General features: G+C 43.5%; 2 protein-coding genes and 1 long non-coding RNA gene across 3 annotated transcripts in view; 1 reads left to right on the top strand and 2 right to left on the bottom strand.

The window, feature by feature from the left end:
- LOC147014942 (deoxyribonuclease gamma-like) overlaps window positions 1-24566 on the bottom strand; it is a 346105-nt gene that overhangs the window by 67336 nt on the left and 254203 nt on the right. The window lies entirely within an intron of this gene.
- LOC147014950 (uncharacterized) lies at window positions 10999-24529 on the top strand. The gene is made up of 2 exons (XR_015050163.1): window positions 10999-11708; window positions 23934-24529. It is a non-coding gene; the product is annotated as an uncharacterized LOC147014950 (long non-coding RNA).
- LOC147014949 (deoxyribonuclease gamma-like) overlaps window positions 11746-24566 on the bottom strand; it is a 30232-nt gene continuing 17411 nt past the window's right edge. The window contains exons 4-8 of the mRNA XM_085849215.1: window positions 22804-22916; window positions 17277-17389; window positions 14780-14925; window positions 12716-12812; window positions 11746-12174 (exon numbers count right to left, since the gene is read on the bottom strand). Of these exons, the coding sequence (XP_085705341.1) occupies window positions 12115-12174; window positions 12716-12812; window positions 14780-14925; window positions 17277-17389; window positions 22804-22916 (529 nt within the window). The 3' untranslated portion in view covers window positions 11746-12114. The remainder of the gene's footprint in view (window positions 12175-12715; window positions 12813-14779; window positions 14926-17276; window positions 17390-22803; window positions 22917-24566) is intronic.

Genomic DNA, 24566 nt, shown 5'->3' with positions numbered 1-24566 from the left:
CATGACAGGTTGTTTGGGAAGAACCCAAGTGCTTCCCCTCGTGGCAAGACTTGAACCCTGAATCCGCAACAATACGTATATGGCTTTTGTTACAGGCCCTTTTCCAAAATGTCCAGTTGCCAGCTTCCATTGATTAAGCAGTGTGTGGAACAGGGAGTGAGTCCCCAATATTCTGACATGAGTAGCCATAAACGGGTCTCTCCACCTCGGAAAAGCTTTGCCTTATTTAATGAAAGTGGCACAATGGGAAGTATTGTCCTTATCTGTGTTTATTATTATCTGTTATTTATCAAATCCAGTGTACAATGGAATACCCATGCTTTGTATTTAAAGCACAAAGTTAGTGATTAGCTTCTGCAATGAGGGAGATTGTTTTGTATACAATGTTGAGGCTCATAAAAAAGTTAACACACACAACATGAAACAAGGGGAGCAGGAGACAAGAGGGGTCGGATAGGGATGCACAAAAACAGCAGGGAACAGAGATAACAGATCTGTGGAAGGGAGAGGGATGGGATGGGGAACATGGGGTAAACAAGATGGTATTACAGGGACTTTCAGGAAGGAAAAAGGGGAATTTGAAGGAGGTTGTGGAAGGAAAACAATTACATTCATGTACTCCCAATTATAATTGTTGCTGGTGCTTTATAAATTTAATTTTTATGCTATAGTCGGATTGGCTGTCAGTTATGTTTCCCTTTACCCAAGTCTTTTGACCTAAATGTTGATAGAAGGAATGTCTTACTATGAAACAAGGTGACCTGGTTGATAACACTGCAACTTTTGCCATGATTATGTCATTCTCTTCACCTCATGGACACGTATTGCAGTTTGAGTTATTTTGCCTTATGCTTGTTAGCTAACCCTGTAGTTGAGTTGCCAAATGTCTCCCCTCCCATTCTTTTGAATGTCAAGTTGTGTATAAGAGGAATTGCTTCGGGCTTTTGTTTTGGTGAAGTCCATTCGAATGTTTCAGTGAATCATTCAATGTTCTTCCTCCGTATATACGAAATGAAAGATTCTCCTTTGGAATGCTGATCCAAATTGTGGAAATTGAGTTATTTTCCACCACAATTTCTTAAACAAGGTGAATTTTTTTTTTTTGAAAATTTCCACAATTTTGCCAAGGTGAAGCAAACATTTCTCACACATCACTGGGCACGGCATGTGCATTTCAACACAGTAGCTCCCACTCTCTCGAGTGTGTGTTTTTTTGTTTCACCCATGGCACAGTTGGGAGGGTGGGAGCTACGATGTTGAAATGCACATGCCGTGTCCAGTGACATGTGAGAAATGTTTCCAAAATTTTGATTTGAATCGTAACGATTGTACTTACAATGTGATCGAAATATAGAAATGTGATTGATTTGGAATAATTTGAAAGTGATTTGATGATGTTTAGCACATAGGGCAATTCACAGATGATGCATTATCCCTCGGATGGACGTTAAACTCGGCATGCCGTCTTCATTAGTCTGGGAATGCTAAAGTTAATGGATGACATTGGTTGATGGATGTTAAAGACAAATTCCTGCCAAAACTACTGCTGGGAAGACAATGGCAAACAACCCAGTGTAACCCTTTGATCGATTTAGGCAGGAAAAAAACATTCTCCCACCCTCCCAACTGTGCCGTGGGTGAAACAAACACACACATAAGGTGAGTTTGGGGTGAATTAACGGGGGTAGAAAGGATCAAGGTTTTGGATGGGGGAGAATATGAGATAGTGGTGAACAGCTGTTTTGAAGATCTGAAGGGAGGAGTGGGATTGAAGAAAGTGTGGAAGTTTGTTGCAGAGGCACAAAAGAGGAATGAAAGGGTGACGGTGAGCAGTGATTATTGATTTTGGTAATTTCACCAAAAGGAGATTTTTGGCAGACCTTGAGGGGTCTGGAGAAATATAAGGGGGCAGTGGGGAGGGCGGGGGGGATTGGGAGACGGTAGAAGACAGAAACACCACCAACCTACCTGCAGTGAGAGAGTGAGAACCAACGACTCAGCTTCATCGTGGTTGATACCAATGATCCCAGAAGCCTTGGTTTTCACACCATGAAGTTGAGCTTGGTGTGAGGCAGGAGGACCAGCCCAGAGGGGGGAGCAGAACTCCATCAGGCTGCAGATGAAAGCTTTGCATGTGATTTGGAACTCAGGTGTGCCAAGGAAGAACTTTGCATGACGTAGGATGCCCAGGAGGCGACTGGCTTTGGAGGCCAGCTTGGAAATGTGGCTTTCCCAGGAAAGATCGTGGTGCATAGTGAGACCCAAAAGCTTGAATGAAAGGACTTCTACAAGAGGATTGTTGAGAAAGTAGAGTAGATGGTGGGTGGGATAATTCCAGTTGGTCCTTTCAGAGAGACATTGTGGGAGTGTGAGATTTGTTAGGATTGAAGTACATATTCCAAGTGTTCCACCAGTTTGTGATTTTTATGCAGGTCTTCAGAGAGTGAAGAGGTTGCTGCTTTACTTGCCGATCTGAGGGATGAGAGATTCTGCGGCAGAGGGGGGGGGAGCATCAGCGAAGAGATAAAGAGGATTTTCCAGAGCATCTGAGAGATCATTGATGAAAACTAGAAAATGCACTGGGCCAAGAAGACTGCCTTGAGGAACTTCAGCCTGGACAGGAAGAGGAGATGAGATCAAGCCATTAAGAGCCATGTGTTGACTGCGATAGGAGAGCACGTCTGCGATCGAAGAGTGAACATTGCCTTGGATACCATAAGAGGAGAGTTTGTTGAGTAGTGCTGGATGCGAGACAGCTTCAAAACCTTGCGATATGTCTCGAGAGATGGCTCTGATCTCATGACTGGATCTCCATCCTTTGTTGGGAAAGTAGAAGCAGCATCTCCAGTGTAGAGTGACTTGATGATCGGACATCAAGCCATTGGAGAAGAGGAAGGATTTGATGCCGACAGCGATGATTGTGGGGGGGGGGGGATTTCAACGGGAGGGGTGAGGTGGGAGATATGAGGGAGAGGGGTGAGAATGGAGAATTGAGGGAGAAAGCTGAGGGTGAAGCTTGGATGGGGAAGAGAGTGAAGTTTACTTTGAAGAGGGAAGAGGCAGCTGATGTGAGATGGAGGGGTGAGACGGAGGCTTCGAGAGAGAGGAGAGACAATGATAGCAGACGTGACTATGGGGGAGGAGGGAGAAGGGAGGGGTGGAGGAGGAGGAAGGGATGAGACTGGGTTATGGTAATGTGAAGATGGGCGTGGGTGGGGGTAGGAATAAGATCTGAGGGGTCGGAAGAGGGGGAGGTGTGATTATCGGAAAGAAAGAACATGTTTGCGATATTGAGGAGTGTATTGAATGAGAGCGTGGGATATTTGTTTGAAACGGAGCCCATGGGTGTTTGAAAACCATACAATTTGGGATACCATAGGAGGAGCTGTTGGTAAAGCAGAGGACCGTGGAGAGGTGCTCAGGGAAGGGGTAGGATTGGGGGGGGCAAGATGGGAGGAGTATGGAGGGGGTATAACAGGGGAGGAAGTAGATTTAGCAGGTGTGTGTGAATTTGCACTGAAGTTGGAAAAAAAAGAACGATTGATGGAACACAAACATGCATTGCAAAATGGGATTTTTAAAATGTGGACGTCAGAGATACATTTAATATGTTGTAGGAGGGATGGAATACAAGGTGGTTAAGCGAATGGAGAAAGGAAATGTTAAAACAGTTGGAATTTTTGGACACAGGATGAAAGAAAGGTTGAATTGAACTTAGGCATTTGAAGTAGGAGAAGAAGAGCACAGAAAGATGAAGTTGAAACATTGCAAAATAACGTTTTTTGTTTTTTTGAGGTTCGGGAAAAGGGGACAGAGTCAAGGAAAATTTGAATAAAAGGTCATGAAGGTGAATGATGAATACCTTCACAATCAAAGTGGGATTGGAAAAGAAGAGGATGTGGAGGAAGTGACGTGCTTATGGAGGGGAGAAGGTGAGAAAGATTAATAAATATATATATATATATATATATATATATATATATATATATATATATATATATATATATATATATATATATATATATATATATATATATATATATATATACATACAGTGGGGAGAACAAGTATTTGATACACTGCCGATTTTGCAGGTTTTCCCACTTACAAAGCACGTAGAGGTCTGTAATTTTTATCATAGGTACACTTCAACTGTGAAAGACAGAATCTAAAACAAAAATCCTGAAAATCACATTGTATGATTTTTAAATAATTAATTTGCATTTTATTGAATGAAATAAGTATTTGATCACCTACCAACCAGTAAGAATTCCGGCTCTCACAGACCTGTTAGTTTTGTCTTTAAGAAGCCCTCCCATTCTCCACTCATTACCTGTATTAACTGCACCTGTTTGAACTCGTTATCTGCATAAAAGACAGCTGTCCACACTCAATCAATCAGACTCCAACCTCTCCACAATGGGCAAGACCAGAGAGCTGTCTAAGGGCATCAGGGACAAAATTGTAGACTTGCACAAGGCTGGGATGGGCCACAGGACAATAAGCAAGCAGCTTGGTGAGAAGGCAACAACTGTTGGCGCAATTATTCGAAAATGGAAGAAGTTCAAGATAACAGTCAATCTCCCTCGGTCTGGGGCTCCATGCAAGATCTCACCTCGTGGAGCCTCAATGATCATGAGAAAGGTGAGGGAGCAGCCCAGGACTACATGGCAGGACCTGGTCAATGACCTGAAGAGAGCTGGGACCACAGTATCAAAAAAAACCCATAAGTAACACACTACGCCGTCATGGATTAAAATCCTGCAGTGCAAGCAAGGTCCCTCTGCTCAAGCCAGCGCATGTCCAAGCCCGTCTGAAGTTTGCCAGTGACCATCTGGATGATCCAGAGGAGGAATGGGAGAAGGTCATGTGGTCTGATGAGACCAAAATAGAGCTTTTTGGTTTAAACTCCACTCGCCGTGTTTGGAAGAAGAAGAAGGATGAGTACAACCCCAAGAACACCATCACAACCGTGAAGCATGGAGGTGGAAACATCGTTCTTTGGGGATGCTTTTCTGCAAAGGGGACAGGATGACTGCACCGTATTGAGGGGAGGATGGATGGGGCCATGTATCGCGAAATCTTGGCCAACAACCTCCTTCCCTCAACAAGAGCATTGAAGATGAGGCGTGGCTGGGTCTTCCAGCATGACAACGACCCGAAACACACAGCCAGGGCAACTAAGGAGTGGCTCCGTAAGAAGCATCTTAAAGTCCTGGAGTGGCCTCCCCAGTCTCCAAACCTGAACCCAATAGAAAATCTTTGGAGGGAGCAGAAAGTCTGTGTTGCCCAGCGACAGCCCCGAAACCTGAATGATCTGGAGAAGATCTGTATGGAGGAGTGGGCCAAAATCCCTGCTGCAGTCTGTGCAAACCTGGTTAAGAACAACAGGAAACGTCTGATCTCTGTAATTGCAAACAAAGGTTTCTGTACCAAATATTAAGTTCTGTTTTTCTGATGTATCAAATACTTATTTCATGCAATAAAATGCAAATTAATTATTTAAAAATCATACAATGTGATTTTCAGGATTTTTGTTTTAGATTCAGTCTTTCACAGTTGAAGTGTACCTATGATGAAAACTACAGACCTCTACGTGCTTTTGAAGTGGGAAAACCTGCAAAATCGGCAGTGTATCAAATACTTGTTCTCCCCACATATATATATATATATATATATATATATATATATATATATATATATATATATATATATATATATATATATATATATATATATATATATATATATATATATATATATATATATATATATATATATATATATATATATATATAGTTGCGGCTGTGGAAATTCGCAATTCATCATTAAGGTCCTCAGATCATTTATCCCGGTAAGTTGGTGTTAGATAGGTTTCCCCACCGTTGTTTAGAGGGATCTCTTCGTGTTCACCAGGCTGCGACCCCTTGAGATAGTGTTTTTATTTTTCTATCGTTATTTTGGACCAACCATACCTCACAACCAGAGCGCCAGCACCGACATCGTTCCAAAACGGCCGCAACCAAACCACCACCACTTTCACCCTTTTTACCTCCACAACCATCAACAACCCCACGCCACGAACATCGCCTCACCTTCGTTCCGAATACGACGCCCTCTTCACTGCAGGCAGAGGCAAAGGGTTCTCTCGCCGTTTGGAATGCCGGTGATTTCTATCACGTCCGCTCCCCGGGGGTCGGAGGTCAAAGTGCGGAGGTCAAATCTCGTCTCCCCGGCCCTATATAAAGCCGAAGAGAACGGAGCTTCGCGTCCAGTCGGTGGAGCCGTGAGTCTGGAGGGGTTAGAGAGCCGAGCGTGAGTCAAGGGCAATCTGCGATGGTCTGGAAGGATCGGAGAGCCTGGAGAACACCAGAGGGCGACGTGGAGACCACATCCGGAGAGAGCTTGCCAGCGCCAAGGCAGTCCGAGGTGATCGGACCTCGGCGCGATTTGTACATCACTGAGGGACGGACGGGGTCTAAGAGGGCATCAACCTTATCGAGCATCAACGCTGATCGAGCATCAACTCTTTCGAGCATCAGCGCTGAGAGAGCGCTGATAGACCCGTTCGTTCCTCTCAACCGCGTTGCCGGCCGGGGCTCGGATCACCTCGCCTTGGCAAGGCCGCAATCAGGCGCGACTGTCCTCGTGGCCGTGGGGAGAAGGCGTCACGACCTGCCCATCGTTGCAAGGCCCGAGATGAGGCGCGGCTGTCCTCGTGGCCGTGGGGAGAAGGCGTCACGACCTACCCATCGTTGCAAGGCCCGAGATCAGGCGCGGCTGTCCTCGTGGCTGTGGGGAGAAGACGTCACGACCTGCCCATCGTTGCAAGACCCGAGATCAGGCGCGGCTGTCTTAGTAGCTGTGGGGAGAAGGCGTCACGATCTGCCCATCGTTGCAAGGCCCGAGATGAGGCGCGGCAATGCCAGCTGCCGTGGGGACAAGACATCGCGACCTGCCCATCGTCACACCGCGAGGGTGCGGGTAAGCCGCATCGGTCTCGTGAGCCCGTTCGGTCAACCAAGGCTCACGAACTATAAAAGTCCACGGACCCTGTCTGCCACTCTCGTCTTTGTGAGTGGCCATTCCTTTGCTTTTGAATGAATGCTGTGTCGTGCTTTGAATGAATGCTGAATGAATACAGTCGTGAAGTAACGACTGTATAAGTGACTGTGCATGTACATTGATCCTTGCTCGTATTCGGTGGCATTGCTTTTGCTTCCTTTCTTGTATTATTGCATCATTACTGCCTGGTTGTACATACGTGCATGACTGCCTTTCTTGTGACGTGTGTGTGTAAATAATAAATGTCCTTGTGTGAAATGTAACCCGTTCGTTGCGTCCTATTCCCTCATTGTAAGTGCCATCTTGCATCGTGGAATAATTAGTTGGGTTTTAAACACCCGGGTAAGAGAATCGGATCTGTCGAGGTCGGCGATAATACCCGCTCGGTTATCGCTGTAAAACAGAACGGACCGCTTCAGCGGTTCGTGTCCGAAGCCGACCTGCGGCGCGGTGCAGCCCCTCGGTAGGTTACCCGCACGAGTACTTAGGTATTTCGATATTCGGCGAGCGCGGGTAGAATGCGTAATGGGCTGTGGTGAGGTTAAACCCCCACCCGTGACTGGTTCCTGGCGATAATTCCAGGAGAGTCACGACTGAATTGTCTGACCGGTGGGTGATGCAGTTGCGATTATAGTTACGCGGCCAATCGCACGCCGGAGGGCGAGAATTCGTAACAAAATATATATATATATATATATATATATATATATATATATATATATATTTTTTTTTTTTAATGATGAGGTGAAGGAAAAGTTTGAATAAAAGGTCTGAAGGTGTATGGATATACCTTTATGATCAAAGTGGAATTGCAAGTGTGGAGAAGCACAGAAGAAGAAGGAAGAGGAAGAGTGGGTAGAGGAAGTCACGTTGTTACGGGAGGTAAAAGGTGAGAAGGGAATAGATATATATTTTTATTGTAAGACATGAAACAGAGAGTATAGTTGGGAGAAATTGAAAAAGTGGTGCAGGGATTGTGGTGAAAATAAAAACTAAAGTAAATATGAAAAGGGAACTCCCAGGAAGTGCATGAAAGGAAATTGTGTGTTTTTGGCAATGTAAACACTCCTTTTTGAAGATAATTAATGGCTTACCTCAATTGAAAGACTAATCGTTGGTCAGCCCCAATTCGCCTCACAGTGGTCTCAATTCATCCTATTCAAACATGCCTTGCCTTGGAAACACGATCCGCTCTCATGGAATAATTAAAGTATATAATTTAAATATTATATCTGATTTGAGAATCGGATCTTGTGGACTAAATTCGTGTCAAAATCTGGAGTGAAATGTGAAAATTTATACAAATTAATGATTTTTTTTTTATAATTAAGTGTATTTATTGAAGCGAAACATGAAACTTAACTTTTTCTACTTTTCAGATGATTATATTGAGTGAAGAAAATAATTAAGGAGTGTGCAGAAAGAGTAACTTCATTGAGCTCAGCTCCATGCTATCGAATGCAACTCCAGGCGCAAATCCAGGTCCTTTGTTTCAGCAATTACGTTCAAAGTTTGCTTTTTACCGTTTTGTGTGATCATCTCTCATGGCAAAATATTAACAAAAATATTGTTACGTTTGGAGATGAGGTGGGGGGGAGGGGTGTATTCAAAGGGTAGCGAGGATGCGTAGTTTGGAAGTATTGTTTGTTCGAGCCGCTAGCATCTTGATGTATGACGGAGGGATGAAGATATGCTAATTTGTCTTGTAAATGTGCATTTCTGAAAGGGAGAAATATTTAACCATCAAGCAAATAGCGAGGAAAAGGGATTGGGTCAGTTGTCTTTCATGTTTTCCTTTGATATAACAGTGACAAGCTACGGGAGAGAGGTGTGCAGTGTCCTGAGAGGGAGGGACGCACCCGCACAACTCCGTGAGTGGCAGAAAGGCTGAAAGAAAGTCAATGAGAGAGCCTGGAAGCTTCAAGAAGGCCAGAAAGGCTGAGAGATGGCCAATGGGGGAGCCTGGATGCTGAGAAAAGAAGACACCAGGTTACGCAGAGGACTGACTCAGACCTGGGGATGATCAAGCAGGGACCGTCGATACTCAGTGGAGTTCTTATCAATCGTTCCTGTGTTAACTGGGTACTCAGAATTGGAAAGAAAGTAGAGGAGAGAGGGAGAAAGTTGGTGGATTGTCCTTTGGTGGTGGTGGCATCAAGTCATGGTTGGAGTTGAATCATAGTTGGATCGATGGAGCTATTTGCGACATCTTTGCTTTGTTAAAGAGCCGGTGGAGCATGAGACAAGAGGGTCAATCTCGAGCTGGGTTCATTTTCCGCCATCGTCCTTCAACTTCCTCCTCGACCAAATGGTGCTGCGCTTGTAAAGACAGGAGACAGAGAAAGGATTCACTGTTGTGTGTGTGTGTGTGTCCTCCATACCTCCAAAACCATGAAATCTCACAGCCTGAAGCTTTGCATGCATACTAAGGCGACTCCAAGGAAGTGCAAAGTGAAAATTGCGTGTTAGGGTTAATTAAAACACCCCTTTTGATGGTATCATTAACGGCCTTATTTCATTATTTTCTTTCTCAGGTGCTTCCTCAGCCACCTCATTTTTATGGGGTCTTAAGGTGATTCCTGGGTTACCTCACAAGGGTCTGAAGCCACCTTGTTTTTTTGGCCTTCTCAACCAATCCTTGACTTGGAACAGGCCGCAAGAATTTCTAACCGTTAGTTTTTTTCACTATCCTCACTCAAATTATCGATACCTACAAATCGCTACATGCATTGCAATACTTATAAATGCCTGGATAAGCCAGCCTTCATGGCTTTGTTTCATTTCCACACATGCCATAACCTCGAAAATCTTTTAAACTGTGCAGAATTACAAAATTTAAGCTCTGGAATTGACCTTAGCAGCAGTTCCGACTGCAAAAAGTGTTTATTTGTCCAATTTGGACATTACTTGGGCATTTTGGGGTGCATGGGTTTATTGCCGGCAATTGGTAATCGCTCGCCAAATTAGGTGTTCCGTTGGAGTGCTTGCTTGAGTGCTTAAGCCACTTGCCAATTGCCCTGCAGTCAGTAGCAGTACAGTTCGTGCCCCAATCAGGATGTTCAGTCAGCATTTGCTTTACACGGTAGATGTACGTATGCAGCACGCATAGAAGTGGTACATATGAGCAGATTTGGATCTGCAGGGACTCTCCATTGGTACGTGGGCTTGCCATGCCTGATACGGGTGACGTGGTGGTAAAGTTTCATCCTGTATCTTATGGAGGTTTTATCAGGTTTAGCTTTGATCTCGTGACTTTCGAAAGTAATTGGTTATCCAGTGTGCGTTACAAAGGTTATGTGGTTTCTCTTTGTGAGTTTCAAAGCAAAAAGTATTTGACAACACCCGATTTCTGAGCCATTTGCCATATCAATGTGTTTTCAAAATGAATGAGCCAAATGCTTTTCCACCTGTCACATGCAGCTGTTTAGAAAGATGAACGTTTATGCCCATCTTGAAACAGTTAGATAAATGCAATGTTGTTGTTTTTATTTGTTTAAATTCCCCCAAAACAATAGTGAAAGCTATTTAAGGTTTTTGGATTGCATACAGTATGTGCTGTCTTAGGTAATATCCAATCTTTCGATTCCCCAAAATTGCCCATATCGGCTAAGTTCTGGTGTGTGTGTGTGTGTGTGTGTGTGTGTGTGTGTGTGTGTGTGTGTGTGTGTGTGTGTGTGTGTGTGTGTGTGTGTGTGTGTGTGTGTGTGTGTGTGTGTTTTTGTATGTGTGAAGATTATTCATAAAGGATAACATTTTCTCTTTGCTTACTCCCTCCCTGCACCCCCCCCCCCCCACTCCATATATATATATATATATATATATCTATCTCTCTCTCTCTCTCTCTCTCTCTCTCTCTCTCTCTCTCTCTCTCTCTCTCTCTCTCTCTCTCTCTCTCTCTCTCTCTCTCTCTCTCGGTGTGTGGGCCATTACTATGTCTGGACGGTGTTTGGCACAGGACGTGTCCGGGCGGTGTTTGCCTCCTGCTCCAGGCAGTGTTTATAGTATGAGCAGTAAAAAATGAATTTCAGACATTATTTTGCTTCCATCTTCACTGTTATGCAATGCAGAATCATTTTGATGAGGCGGTGTGAATCGTAATAAATGCTCCACCGCACGTCGATCTTCCCTTCCTCTCAACTCTTGCTGCCTTCCTTTCCCCTACCCATCCTCACTCTCCCTCCCTCCTTGCTCCCTTCCCTCCTCACCCATCATCAAACATATACTTACCAATACCTATAAACTTACCTTCCGAGGTGGTAGATTGTTTTTCTTTAAATCAACAATTAAATTCTGTTTTCAAGGCACACATCCTTTAATGGAATAACAGAGCTGTGTGAGCTCCGTCCCTAGTTTGTCTTGTGAAATCATTTGGAATGACATTCTGAAGTATGTTTAAATGTTGTTCCCAATTGCAGCTTTTCTTCGGGTACATCTCTTTAATTGTACAGGATACCACGTGACCCATTACTTTTTCAAACACCTGAAATGGAGCAGATTCTAAAAAATTATTTTCTTTCTGTGAATTATTCTGTAAGAATGACAACGACATGGCATGCCTCCACAAATGATTTCTTCTTCGAGTTCATGGCTTTCACAGATTGATGAGGAGACCTAAAATGAAGCCACATTGAAGTGAACAGCAGGTAAGCAAATTCAAACGCAATACATTCATGTGTTTTAACGAGTTTTATTTGCAGGAAACAGACATTGAGAGAAGAGAGTTACATAAAGACTACAGGAAGAACAAGTAAATCAGAAGAAAAATAACAGCTCGGTGAACTGGCATGCATAATGTGAAGAAGTTGTGAAAGGACTGCCCAATAATTTTACTGATGAACCCCAAGACAATACCATTTAAAACTTATTAAATAAACCACTTATAGAATCATATGTTCGGCACAAAATTTGCAAAGAGACAAAAAACCACAAATGCTGAATAATCACGAATTTAATCCCTTAAAAGCTCCATTATTAGCTGCACCCTTTCATTATGTGCTCTCGGCGATGGCATCAAATCGAGAGTTGCCCACGATCTTGGGTGCGACACGTTTAAACCGGTATTTCCTTCAGATCCACTTCGATAGGGTAATGGTCACTGAAACACAGAGCCTGTGGGAGTATCAGGAAAAGGAATCCATTAACCACGTTACTTTTAACATGTCCTCATAAACATTTCAAATCTTATCTTTTATAATCAAACTTATTTATTTAACAGATCATATGCATTATTTATAATAGTACACTCGTCTCTGGGTACTTTAAATTCCAAACACACATTCATCATCTTATGTGTTTACTGGGGACATTTATCACCTCTGAAATGTTGGTCCAGGGTCATTGAACTCATCCTCAATTAAAATGGGAAAAAGTATTATATAAAACAGAAATTTCAATAAACTGGGAAAACCAAAAAAAATCATTATGTAGATGGAACACAGAACTGTATTAATTGTAAACCAGATAGATATAAATGAAGTAGAAATGTAACACTTTCATTGCCATGTAAAACCAGATTGAAGTACTTGTGCACACTTTATGGAACGCCAAGTAAAACCAAGCACCAAACGATGAACCATCAATAGAAAAGTCCACTATGAATGATCGGTATGTTCTGAATGTCCAATCAGTGACAGGTATACCCTGCTCATACCTCATTCTCACTGAGAGAGTATTCCGTCTGAGTGTTCAAAGGTTTTGCTGATCCAGGTACAATAGCCTCTTGTAATGCCGATCCAAAAACCACAAATCTGTAAGTTTGAAAACACGTGAAGGGAAACAAGGGGGAGAGAACCGTATTACACACAGAGGAAGGTAACTCCAACCCTACCCCTAAACCTCACCCAAACAGCACACAATATCTCATCATTATGTTTATCATGATAGGGTGTTGTGCCATTGGATGCACCAATGAATCGGTGAAGGATTTTAGAATGTGAGGATTCCCTGCAGATCCCACAAGGAAAAAGGTTGGGAAAACAAATATAAAAAAGACATAAAATGTCACAGCCCCCGTTGTTTGAGTAATTTTGTTGTGTGGACGTAAAGGGCTAGCCCATATTTATGTGCAACTAAAATGGACGCCAGTCTATCAGTCGGCCATCTTCGATCTGATGTGGAAAAATAAATGACTAGCATATGTAAGACATCATTCGTTATCTGTGTGACAAGTTTAAACAACATCGGTAAATGCATGTCCGAGGAATGGTTGAGGACACACGCACGCAGGGACGTGAACAGAAACCAAATCCATTCGCCCTCATTTCACACGAAGTCCAACGGAAGCTAATAAAGTTACTCATCTGAGATGGAAACCGACTTCGGAGTGGTTTCTGTGCCAGGTGTGTGTGTGTGTGTGTGTGTGTGTGTGTGTGTGTGTGTGTGTGTGTGTGTGTGTGTGTGTGTGTGTGTGTGTGTGTGTGTGTGTGTGTGTGTGTGTGTGTGTGTGTGTGTGTGTGTGTGTGTGTGTGTGTGTGTGTGTGTGTGTGTGTGTGTGTGTGTGTGTGTTCATTTATGGGTAGTGATGTAATCATATTGCAGTTGGGAGTTCATGAGTCCAACTGATAGTCACACATAAATCATCATGAAACATATAAAGATAATTTATTACAAATCAAGAACACGTTTTTGCAAAGTTCCTTTGAAGTAAACAATTCACTTGTGTGTCTGCAAGGTGTTTATTTATTATCTTGCCAAAACGAAGTTTTTGCAAGATATGTGAGTCAGCTTGTATGTTTTTTTTTTTTGCTTGTTTTTTTTTGTTTTTTTTTTGTTTGTTTGTCTGTAATCATGTATAAAAAATTCTGCAGAGCACAGTTATCACTGGAAATGTTTGTAACTTCGCATATCAGAGGCCTATAGAGGTCGCTTTCAGTGCACAAAATTTTAACGGTCAAGGTCACTTTGTCGCAAATCAGGGGAGTCGACGAAACCCTTATTTTTTGAGTAATTTTGATCGGATCGTCTTCAAACTTCATGGGAATATAGTTCATGGTCTGGCGCTCAGCTGATTAGTTTTTGGTGGTGATTGGCCTTGACCTTCATGGTTAGCGCCTGAGGTCAAACATATTTGACCCCAAGGTCAAATTTTCAAGTTTTAGGAACCATATCATGTAGTACCTCAAATTGAACACCTCGATGAGTGCTTTCTAGATATGTCAAGCTTGAGACATTATGACATCATTTGGTGACGTTATGAGGCAAGCGCATATTTTTCATGGTTACTCTGTAGAACGATTCTCATCGGAATCTCTCGTAGGCAGATATTCCTCAAGGAGTCGCTCCTGGTGGATAGCAGCTCTGTTCACCTCAGTGTGACCTTAAAGAAGTCACACGTGGTCACCTTTTGGCAAGATACGGGTCACCCTGCGGGTGACATTAGTTTATTTATTTATTTATTGATATTGCATTAAGTCAAAATGTTGTCGTTAACATTGGTTCATGTTAACCAACACCAAGCTTGTGGTTAACAACTGAAGCTTTGTCATTGTTCGAGGAAAGGGAACGAAAAGGAAATAGGTTGAAGGTTTGGAAAATAAGGGAAAGGGTTGGGGATTGTTCACAGGTTAGGAACCTGGGTGCAGTGGGGTCGGGAGAAGAACAAGTGTCACATTTTTGTGAATGTTTTAACTGAATAATCCCAAATAGCACATCATTCAAGATTGTAATTGCTCTTGCTATATAATGTCCCGATATAATTGAGGAATCGCAAACAAACCGGTCATTTGCAGAGTTGATATCCTCTTTCACCATTGTGTCCATATTCTCATCAATGAGCCAAAGGAACTGATCAAACTTGTTCAAACTTTCGTCCTCCTGAGGATGTGTCATGGCACTAAAGTCTCCGAGAAACATTGCGTTCATCTACAGAAGAAACAGAAAAAGGTCATGTAATCTCTTTGGATCCTCGATCAGCAGAATTATATAATTTAATTTCCAATCTTCCTTCCAGATTAAGGATTGAAAGATGTGTGATTGTTGTTGTGTAAATGTTCTCATATCCACAAATGAAATATGTGTGATCATCGTTGTGTGAATGTACTCATGTCCACGATTGAAGGATGTATGATCGACGTTGTGCAAATGTACTTGTGTCCAAGAAGGTATATTTATGACTCCATTGATTACGTTGGTTTCATGGACCCTTAAACCAAGGAATCCATCCAAACATACTGTTGTGGTTGACCAAATTCGCAAACCACCATTCAGGTCCCTTAGGTGAGATATCTCGGTAAGTATATGTGTAGTTAGGCCCAAACCCGTTGTCTAGAGGGAATAAATGTCATTCATGCGTGCTGCGACTCTTCAGGATAGCCGTTTTTCTTTTACTATCTTTATTTTGGACCAACCGCCATTGTTACCACCATCAACCGTGTCTCAACAGTCGTCACAACATCAACCACCCACCACAACGCCGCTTCACCACAACAGCCACGACCTTTCCCGTCACACCTCGCAACCGTCGCATCGCCACCGTTCTTGCGCCGCTTGTGGGTACCGGTATTGGACTCGTGCAGGGCGCGCGCCGAACAGCGTGTACAAAACCACGGATTTTCCGCTCCAAAAACGGATCAAAAACGACACACGCCCACTTTTGTTCCGTCCAATCGGTGAGCGAGGGGCGGTTTGGCCCCGCCTCCAGGGCGTTGGAGGGCGGTCGCTATATGCAAATTCATGGATCAAAATGCATTCACGCCCACTTTTTCTCGGGCCAATGGGGAGCGAGGTGAAAGGTCGAAGGCAGGGGGTCAAAGGCGAAGCCACGGGGCTTATATAAGCGACCGCGTTCGTCAGTAGAGTTGAGTTAAGACTTCGCAGTCGGTGGAGTTGGGAAGAAGAAGCAGTCTTCGTCGTGTGCGTTGGGGTTGTGTGTGCTTTGGAAGGAGTTCGCAGGAGGAAGAGTTCGGAGTTGGAGTCGGAGCGAAGAGGACGGAGCTGTGGAGAGGCGGCGGCGGCGAGGGCAGACGAGGGGGTGCTCACGTCGGTGCCAGGAGCTGCACACCAGGGAGGCCGACGGCGCGACCTGGTCGAGGTGGAGACGCTCGTCGCGGGACCCGAGACGGCGCGACCTGGTCGAGGTGGAGACGCTCGTCGCGGGACCCGAGACAGAGTAAAAATCCTCCTTTCCCGAGCATCAGCAACCCCCTCCTGTTTCCCCCCGCGCTGAGATAGTGCGACCAAGGGGGCCCCCTTCCCACCCCCTACCAGACACTGTCCGCGAGGCCCGCGGAGTTGAGGCACCATCGCCGCTCCGCGTCTCATCACCAGACGGGTAGGCCCGACCCGGTCTCGGCCTCAGGCCCGCCTCATCCTTGAGGGTGTTCTTTTTCTTTTCTTTGCTTTGAGTGTGTGTGTTGTCGGCGCCGTCTGTGAAGTAGAATTGTATAAGTGTTGCCGTGTGCTCGGTAATCAGTATTAGCTCTGCATTGTGTCTTCGCTTTTACATTTGCTTTTTGTGTAAAATTGCATTGTGTTTCTTTTCCTTTTCTATGTGCTTTTGGTGGAATTGAATATGTGTGCTTTCCGTTCATCGCGAATACATGTGCTTTGTGTTGAACTGTTTCCCGCTTCGCTTCGTCATTTCTTTCATTGAATCCTCATCTTGCTTCACGTAAAGGGCTGGTAGTGGGCTGAATACGCCCGATAATTAATCGAACCGTCGAGGTCGACGAATAACACCGCTCGGTTATCCCGATAGTACGGAACGGGTCGCTTAAGTGGCCCGTGTCCGAAGTCGACCTGCGGCGAGGTGCGATCGCCCGGTCTACCCTCCGTGTGGGTACTTAGGTAGGTCGAATTTGGCGAGCAACCCTATCCCACGCGGGGGCCGATTGGCTCGATCGCGGTGAGACCGAAAGGTCCACCCGTGACTGGTTCCCGGCGTTAGTCCGAGAGGGTCACGACTGGATTGTCTGTCCGGTGGGTGACGTGCCGCGATTCGAGTTACGTGGCCGTCCGCACGCCGGCGGGCGCGAATCCGTAACAATACGTTGTACTTATTGAGCCCTTGACTTTCACCATTGTTATTAAACTTTCTGGAGCATCTGTCGAAGTTTTTAAAGATTAATTTCACAACATACTTGTGTCATAAATGATTGAATTTACAATTATATTTTAAAAATATTTCAAGTCATAAAGTATGTGGAGTGGATATTAAATTTACAACGGGACATCTGCACAGGTTATTTAAAAAACGAGCTTCTTATTGTTCTTACCGTGTTGTACCACATTGATTGAACTGCTTGAAACATTGAAGAAAGTTTACGACTTTCTTTATTCACTTCTTTTGGATCCGTCCAAATGGGGATAAGAGTGAAGTCCTTGATACCTGAAAAAAAACAAAATTTGTTATCGTCTGTAATTGAGAAAGTCACAATTTTGCACAACACAGGCACAAGCACCACCACCAGGTGTATCTCTCATGAAAACGATGTATATATGAACAGATGTTTGGTACGACAGAACTTTAATGTGGATACAAACAAATGTGACATAATAGTGACCGACGCTTTTCGTGCTGTACTCTTCAGGGTAAAAATCGCAGCAAGTGAAGAAGGAACTGAAGGCATGTGCCTTATACACAGGTCTCCAGTGCAGGTGTCTCAATAAGGTAGACGCTGATTGGTTCAACAGCCTGGTGTTGGCTTCGTGGTTAGAGTGGCTGCTTGGGATCCTACGGTCCTGAGTTCAAGCCCCGTTGGCCGCTGAATTAAAAATACACCAGGAGGTTGACTCAGCCTGTCATCCTTCTGAGGTCGGCATGGCAAAATGAGTACCAGTGTACTGGTAAGGGGGGCACTGCATCAGCGGCATCCCAACCAATGATGCAACCAGCAGCCACAGGCTGCACTCGATAGAGAGAGGTTCAACCGTAATGACGTCACGTTTAATCCGAACGCCCATTGGTCGGCTCATCATCTTCACCTCGAGCTCCCATTAGCAGAGTTTGTTGATGATTGACGTTTGCAACCACATCCTTGAGAGAAGGGGGATGGGTTTCGCCTGAGGTCCATTCACCGTTTGTTACCGTACTTCCCTTGATAGTGCAGCGGATTACTGAAATAATCTTTCACTTGGTGGTGCAAGCACCAAATTTGGTATACATGTGCGCCAGGACCTATTCTCTTTGAAAAGTATGTTACTCATGTTGAAAAACAAAATGGCCGCCATTTTTCAAGATTGCTGCCATTTGAAGTGGTTTGAATCTGTGTTTGAGCTAAATTTTGATGGAATAATGCTATTTTAATGTTCTATGCATCGAAATATATGTTTTTGAGTTAGCAAAATCCATTTCTGCACTTACAAAATCGTAATTATTGAAAACTAAGATGATATGGCCGGAATTAAATGACGACAGGCTCTTTTAGCGCTACATTTTGCAAAAAGAAAAAAATGAAGAATGATATAGCATATACAGCAGGAAATTATTATCTTTTGATTCACGTGGTGGATTAGTCAATCATTTACTCCTCACATTTGCATGCACACAACTGTGTACACTTGAGACTGAAGCGATAGCATTTACATCGCCCTCGGCATTCCGTCTTGCAGCCACATTTTGTTAACTGCTGACAACTCTGAGCAATGGGTGGAAGGGTCGTGCAAAAGACTTGCCAGACCTCACCATCTTTTGGTGGTACTTGGCACTATTTCGTCTCAGTGTATCCTCAATACCACCTCCTTCATCCAATCTGGATGGGTCCAACCTGATCGGTAACTGGTGGATTGCCTGAAATTGTGGTTGGTTTTTTGCTATCATGGAATAACCATCAGAACTACACTCATAACGGGTTGGGGGAGACTTCAACTCTTCTTTTGTATCAGTCTGACAGAGGCAACACTTCCTCCAGTCAGTTTTAGGAGTACAACTCAACGGATTATTAGTGGACATATTGAACAGGTTAAGGCCGAGGGTTTATTCTTTTACCACCTAACCATACAAAATACATAAGCAAATAAGATATGGGATACAACTAGGTTCATACATACAAATGCCCTACACCTAGCCCGATCATTCATCCAGTGCCATTTAAGTCCCGTGCGATCTGTACACCTTGCGGGTAACTGAAGCCCCATTACCCTTGGCTCGGCTCTCCCGCGCTGGCACATCCTGTGAATTCAGGCGCGGCTATCTAATAGTTTAATACTACAACTAGCTATACTTCTAGCTGAAATATATACAGGGGCTTTTTAGATAGCATTTGGGACACTCAAGTATACTACAAACTACAGGTTAGGTTAGTAAACTCCAGCTACAAGTAGTACACTATAAGCAGACACTGAACCCCATGCTGAGTCTCACAGCAGTGATGTCACCAGTGTGCCCTGGTTGTGCTTTAACATCACTCTTATTCACATAATGTAATAGAGCTTGACTGCATCACCTCAATACATGATCACAGATGTTGCCCAGCAATATCACAGATGTTGCCCAGCAATATCTGAGATAATTTTGAAAGACAGCTACAAAAGTACTGATTTTAAGTCATGCAATGGCCGCCATCTTGAAAACTGGTAACCATTTTCGAATATTAGTGCCAAAATATATTTCTCCAGTCAAAATACAATCTATTTAACATTTCGATCAATAGCATGTTCCTATTTATAGACGTTTAGCACTGAAAACCCTTTTTCCTATTTTATGTGGTGGCCATTTTGTTTTTCAACGTGGGTTACGTACTTTTTCTGAGAGAATGGGTCCTGGAGCACATGTATACCAAATTTGGAGCTTGTACCATCAACTGAAAGATTCTTGTGGGATACTGACTTAATCTGCCCCACTATGATCCTTCCACACTGAAAGAGACACAGAGATCATACAAATTCCTTTTGACGACATAGTATTGGATCGGTGGTAAGGATGAAGGTTGCTTCCAACATACGTAAATGAAACGAGCTCCGACCTCGGCTCAATATCCTGAGCATACAGTATCTGCATTGTACTGGTCTGCACAGATAGGGTTGGCAAACAGGTGCTGTGCAATGGCAGATGAAGCAGGTACAGTGGCCAGTGGTTGCGGGATATTTCTACATGCTCGCACTGGATGTGTTCTAACCCTCACAATCCTTCTTCGAATCGTCAAGGGGACCCACCTCACAAAGCCCCTTTTCGAGCGTACGGGTTGTCATGGTAACGGTGCTCAAGTGGGGCGGGGTGAACTTGGGGGGACTCTGCACCCACCGAGACGGGACTCATATAAAAAGAATTGGAGAGGTCCGTGAAAAGAAAGCGAGAGAGGAAGCGCGCAGGAAGGAAGCGAGAAAAGCAAGCGAGGAAGCGAGCGAGTGAGCATGTTGGTGTCTGACCAGGGCCAACAAGACAATTCGCCAGTCACTTCGTCTTTTCCAGTGCTTGAGCAAGCGAGCGTGTGGTGCGCATGTGGGTGTGAGCAGCGCTGACAATGAGTGAGGCACGGGTCGGTCACAACGAATGAGGTGCAGGTCAGTCACCAACGGACTGTGTGTCACTGGACGTCACCAGTTTCGTGAAGTGTGAGGAGCTGCCCGTGTCACAGCACCAGGGTCGAAACCCACGACAAACTATCTGGGTGCCCCCCAGACGTCGATTGGCGTTAAAGGCTGTGGGCGAGAGGGTGCACGGCAAGGCTGGGTGCTGGCGACGGACGTGACACACACACACACACACACACACACACACACACACACACACACACACACACACACACACACACACTTCAGGACGTTTTAACTTGACGAATGACTTCTCTCTGTTGAGCGAGACGACTCTACTCCCCCCCCCCCCCCAAATGATCTGCTGGGTACCCTTGTCTGTGTTTAGTTGTAAGTAAGTCAACCCCCGATTAGCATCTGCTCTGTCTCTTTCCTGTCATTTTGATTGATTTTGACTGATTAACTATTCATTTCGATTGCTTTGGAATTTATTCACTTATTTACCTCAGGAAGTAAAAAGTTATTTTATTTATTTATATATTTTATGATTAATTAATCATTTGTTGATGTCCAACCTGTCCGTGTTTGTCCTTTCCTTCCATTGGTCTCGCATTGTCCAAACCCAGATAGACTGGGAGGTAATTACCACAGATTTGACCAAAAATAGTTTTATTTATTTTAAAAATAAGGTGTGTGATTATATATATATATATATATATATATATATATATATATATATATATATATATATGTTTTGAATGTACATGTTTGTATTTATTAAATATATATAATTTTTTTTTCATTGTTGATATTTATATTTTCCAACGAAATGTTTATGCTTGTATATTGAACAGAAAACATACCTTGGTGTGTTTTGATTATCATTCATCTACACTCATAAATGTGTGTGTGTGTCAGGCCATCCATCCGTCCGTCTCCTTGATACTCCAAAACGATGAAAAATCGGGGCCCTGAACTTTGCATGCATACGAAGGGAACTCCAAGGGAGTGCATGAATGAAAATTGGGTGTTTAGGTTCATTAAAATACCCCCTTTGAAGATATAACATGTTGACAATGTTGGTTCATGCCTGGTGTTGGCTCAATGGTGAGGGTGGTTGGCTTGGGATCCGAGGATCCTGAGTTCAAATCTGTCTTGGCTGATGAATTAATACCAGGTGGGGTTGACTCTGCCTGTCATCCTTCTGAGGTCGGCAAAATGAGTGCCATTTTGCTGGTATCCTGTGTCAGAGTGGTGACTTGTCCAGGATTGTGCCCAATAGCCAAGGAGACTGCTTCGGCAGCACCAACACTCTGCACAGAGTCTGGTTCCAATGGATGGATGGATGGATGGAATGTTAACTCATTGTGTTTGCTATTTTCCCATTTAATTTCGACCCAAGGAGTACACCAGAATGCACACCCCTGTTTCGAATTACCTTTTGTGGATTTGTCTTTGGAAAGCAGTGCTATGAGGATTTTGTAACAAAGCACATCGTTGGTACACTCGGTCCTTGGAAAAGAAGAAGCTCAATTTTTTGCCAACCTCAGAAGGATGACACGCTGAGTCAACCCCACCTGGTCTTAATTCAACAGCTAAGCGGAATGTGAACTCAGGACCCTCGGATCCCAAGCTCATCACTCTAGCCATCAAGACATCACAAAGCAATACGCTCAATCTACGAACGTGGAAATCTGCTTCAAAGAAAAAAAAATCTCAAGTTTGCCACTCATGTTGAGCTCAAGGAGAACCTATCACTGATCGCTCGACTGCTCATCAATGCATGATCACACCCAGATGTTGATCTCCAAGTCGCTGTTGTCATGTGTGAGTTCAGTTCCATTCCAAGATCTCTATTTACATCAGATGGCTCCCTTTAAGTCTGCCTGGACCAGCTAAGCTGATGGCGATCTTGGAAGCTCACACACAAAAGGACAATGAACCAAGTTATCTCAACACTGATCTCAAAACAATCACAGACAATGTGGAAGAGCGAGACACCGATTATACGGTGTCCTCATTCCGGGATCTCAAAATGTATTATTGAACTCGTATAAAAACATGGAACCCGACTTGCTTCCAATGTTCCATAACATATCAACACATTCAATACAATAAACATTAGATTTATCATAAAATTCCCATGGGAATACACCAGGCCCTGGACCAATGGGGGTGTTATGGAACAATCAAACAAACTCATGAACAATCGCACAATAATAAATCACATTCCAAATCTGTAATGAAGTCTAATGAAATATTAGTAAATATTGTTTTGTACCGATAAAAGAGCATTGTGTAAACTAAAATGTGAAAGTTTTTAATACTTACTGGTGTTATTGGCCTGAAACCTCACGTAGAATGACTCTGGATGAAAGATATTATAATCTCTTGATTTTGGACCCTGTTCCGTGGAATCATATTTCATCTCCACCAAGTCTGATCTGCAAACAAACAAAACCAGTAACTAAACTGGCATTGAATCGTGTACAACATGTAATACAAACTTTCTGCTCACATTTCTTACAACAAGCATTTTCAACTTTTATATGTTTGGGTCGACCCCTTGACACATATGGCAAAAACAGAGACCCCTTTCAGGGAGTGATCCCTCCCAGGAAATGAAAACTTCTTTAATACATGGTGTCAGACTCACGGAGAAGTTACAAACAAGTCGCGCACACACACACACACACACACACACACACACGCACACGCACACGCACACGCACACGCACACGCACACGCACACGCACACGCACACGCACACACACACACACACACACACACACACACACACACACACACCCATCACTTGTTCCAGGACTTTCAGTCATCTGATTGTTCTTCCTGCACATTGAAGTTATAATTGTGGTCACGTGGTATCTGTTGGTCATACTTCCCGGGGTCATGTTTCCAGTATTAACTCTGTTGAACTGAACTTGGTTCACCGGAGCACTGATAACCATTTGTATGCGGACATTGTTCCACTGTGTAATTGTTCTTTCACCGAATGTTTTTCTTTGTCTACTTCCGGTAATTTCCCGTGAATCTCATGAACCAGTTTCCTCGTATTTGTTCCTCTGCTCGTCTGTTGAAGAATATTCCCTCAGTGATCTTGTCAACTTGGTTCATCATTCTCAACACTTGAAACCTATTGATCTTCTTCTTCCTCTGCTTAGAGGTTGGGGGATATTTGGGGGTTTTGATCTTTTTCCTACACGGTGTGTGCTCTTCCTATTGTCGCTCTCGTTCTGCTCATGTTTATATTATGGTAGAGTTGTGTTTATTTTTGACGTACTCAACATTTGGATTCTTGTGTCCACAATGTATGACATCACAGTTTGAGTGGTTGTTCGTGAACAGAGCGTTCTGTTTGCCATGAACTTGCCTGCCACACAACTCAAGTTGACACCATGCTAATTGCCTTGTGCATTCCTCTTTCATTTCTTTTTGATCAGCACTCCGTCAGCTTTCCTCCAGCCTGATGGAACTGTTCCTTTGAGAAGGGATTTCTGCTCGATTAAACAGATGGATGTACACACGTCATTCAGAATCTTGGAATGGATCTGATCTGATCTGATCCTGGGAACCTGTGTGGTTTTTCAGTGATTGCTATTATTTTATAAATTGGTACAATATGATGACGGTTGTGACAGAGAACAAAATAGAAATTAAAGAGATATTGTCCATGAAAAATGTTCAAATTCAGATTCAAGTTTGTTTCATTCTGTATTATCTTCAAGTTTTGAAGGTTTATCCTTTCTCTTCATCACAAATCGATGAATCATGAAGTTGTAGATCCCTTGATAAATGCGTGCAGGAAAAAAAGGGAAGGGATGTGATGAGAATCCAGCAAGGAAGGATGTTGGTAAGAAACGATGAACGTCGTGGGAATGGAGTTATCAGTGAAAAATCCCATTTTTATAAATATTATGTGAACTTTGACAAGAAAAAAATGTTTAAAATTCACTTTTTACATCCCATTCTCAAATCATCTTGGTTCAACAAACGTCATGTGTGGATGTTTACAGAAGGGAATAAAATTGATCTCACACCCCTGTATTTAATGATCCTTATCAAGATGATTCGAT

Source organism: Eptatretus burgeri, chromosome 12, assembly GCF_056783735.1.
Source record: "Eptatretus burgeri isolate ZD-2024b chromosome 12, Ebu_testis_v1, whole genome shotgun sequence".
In the NCBI taxonomy this organism is placed as follows: domain Eukaryota; kingdom Metazoa; phylum Chordata; class Myxini; order Myxiniformes; family Myxinidae; genus Eptatretus; species Eptatretus burgeri.
This window is presented reverse-complemented; position numbering and strand designations above follow the sequence as displayed.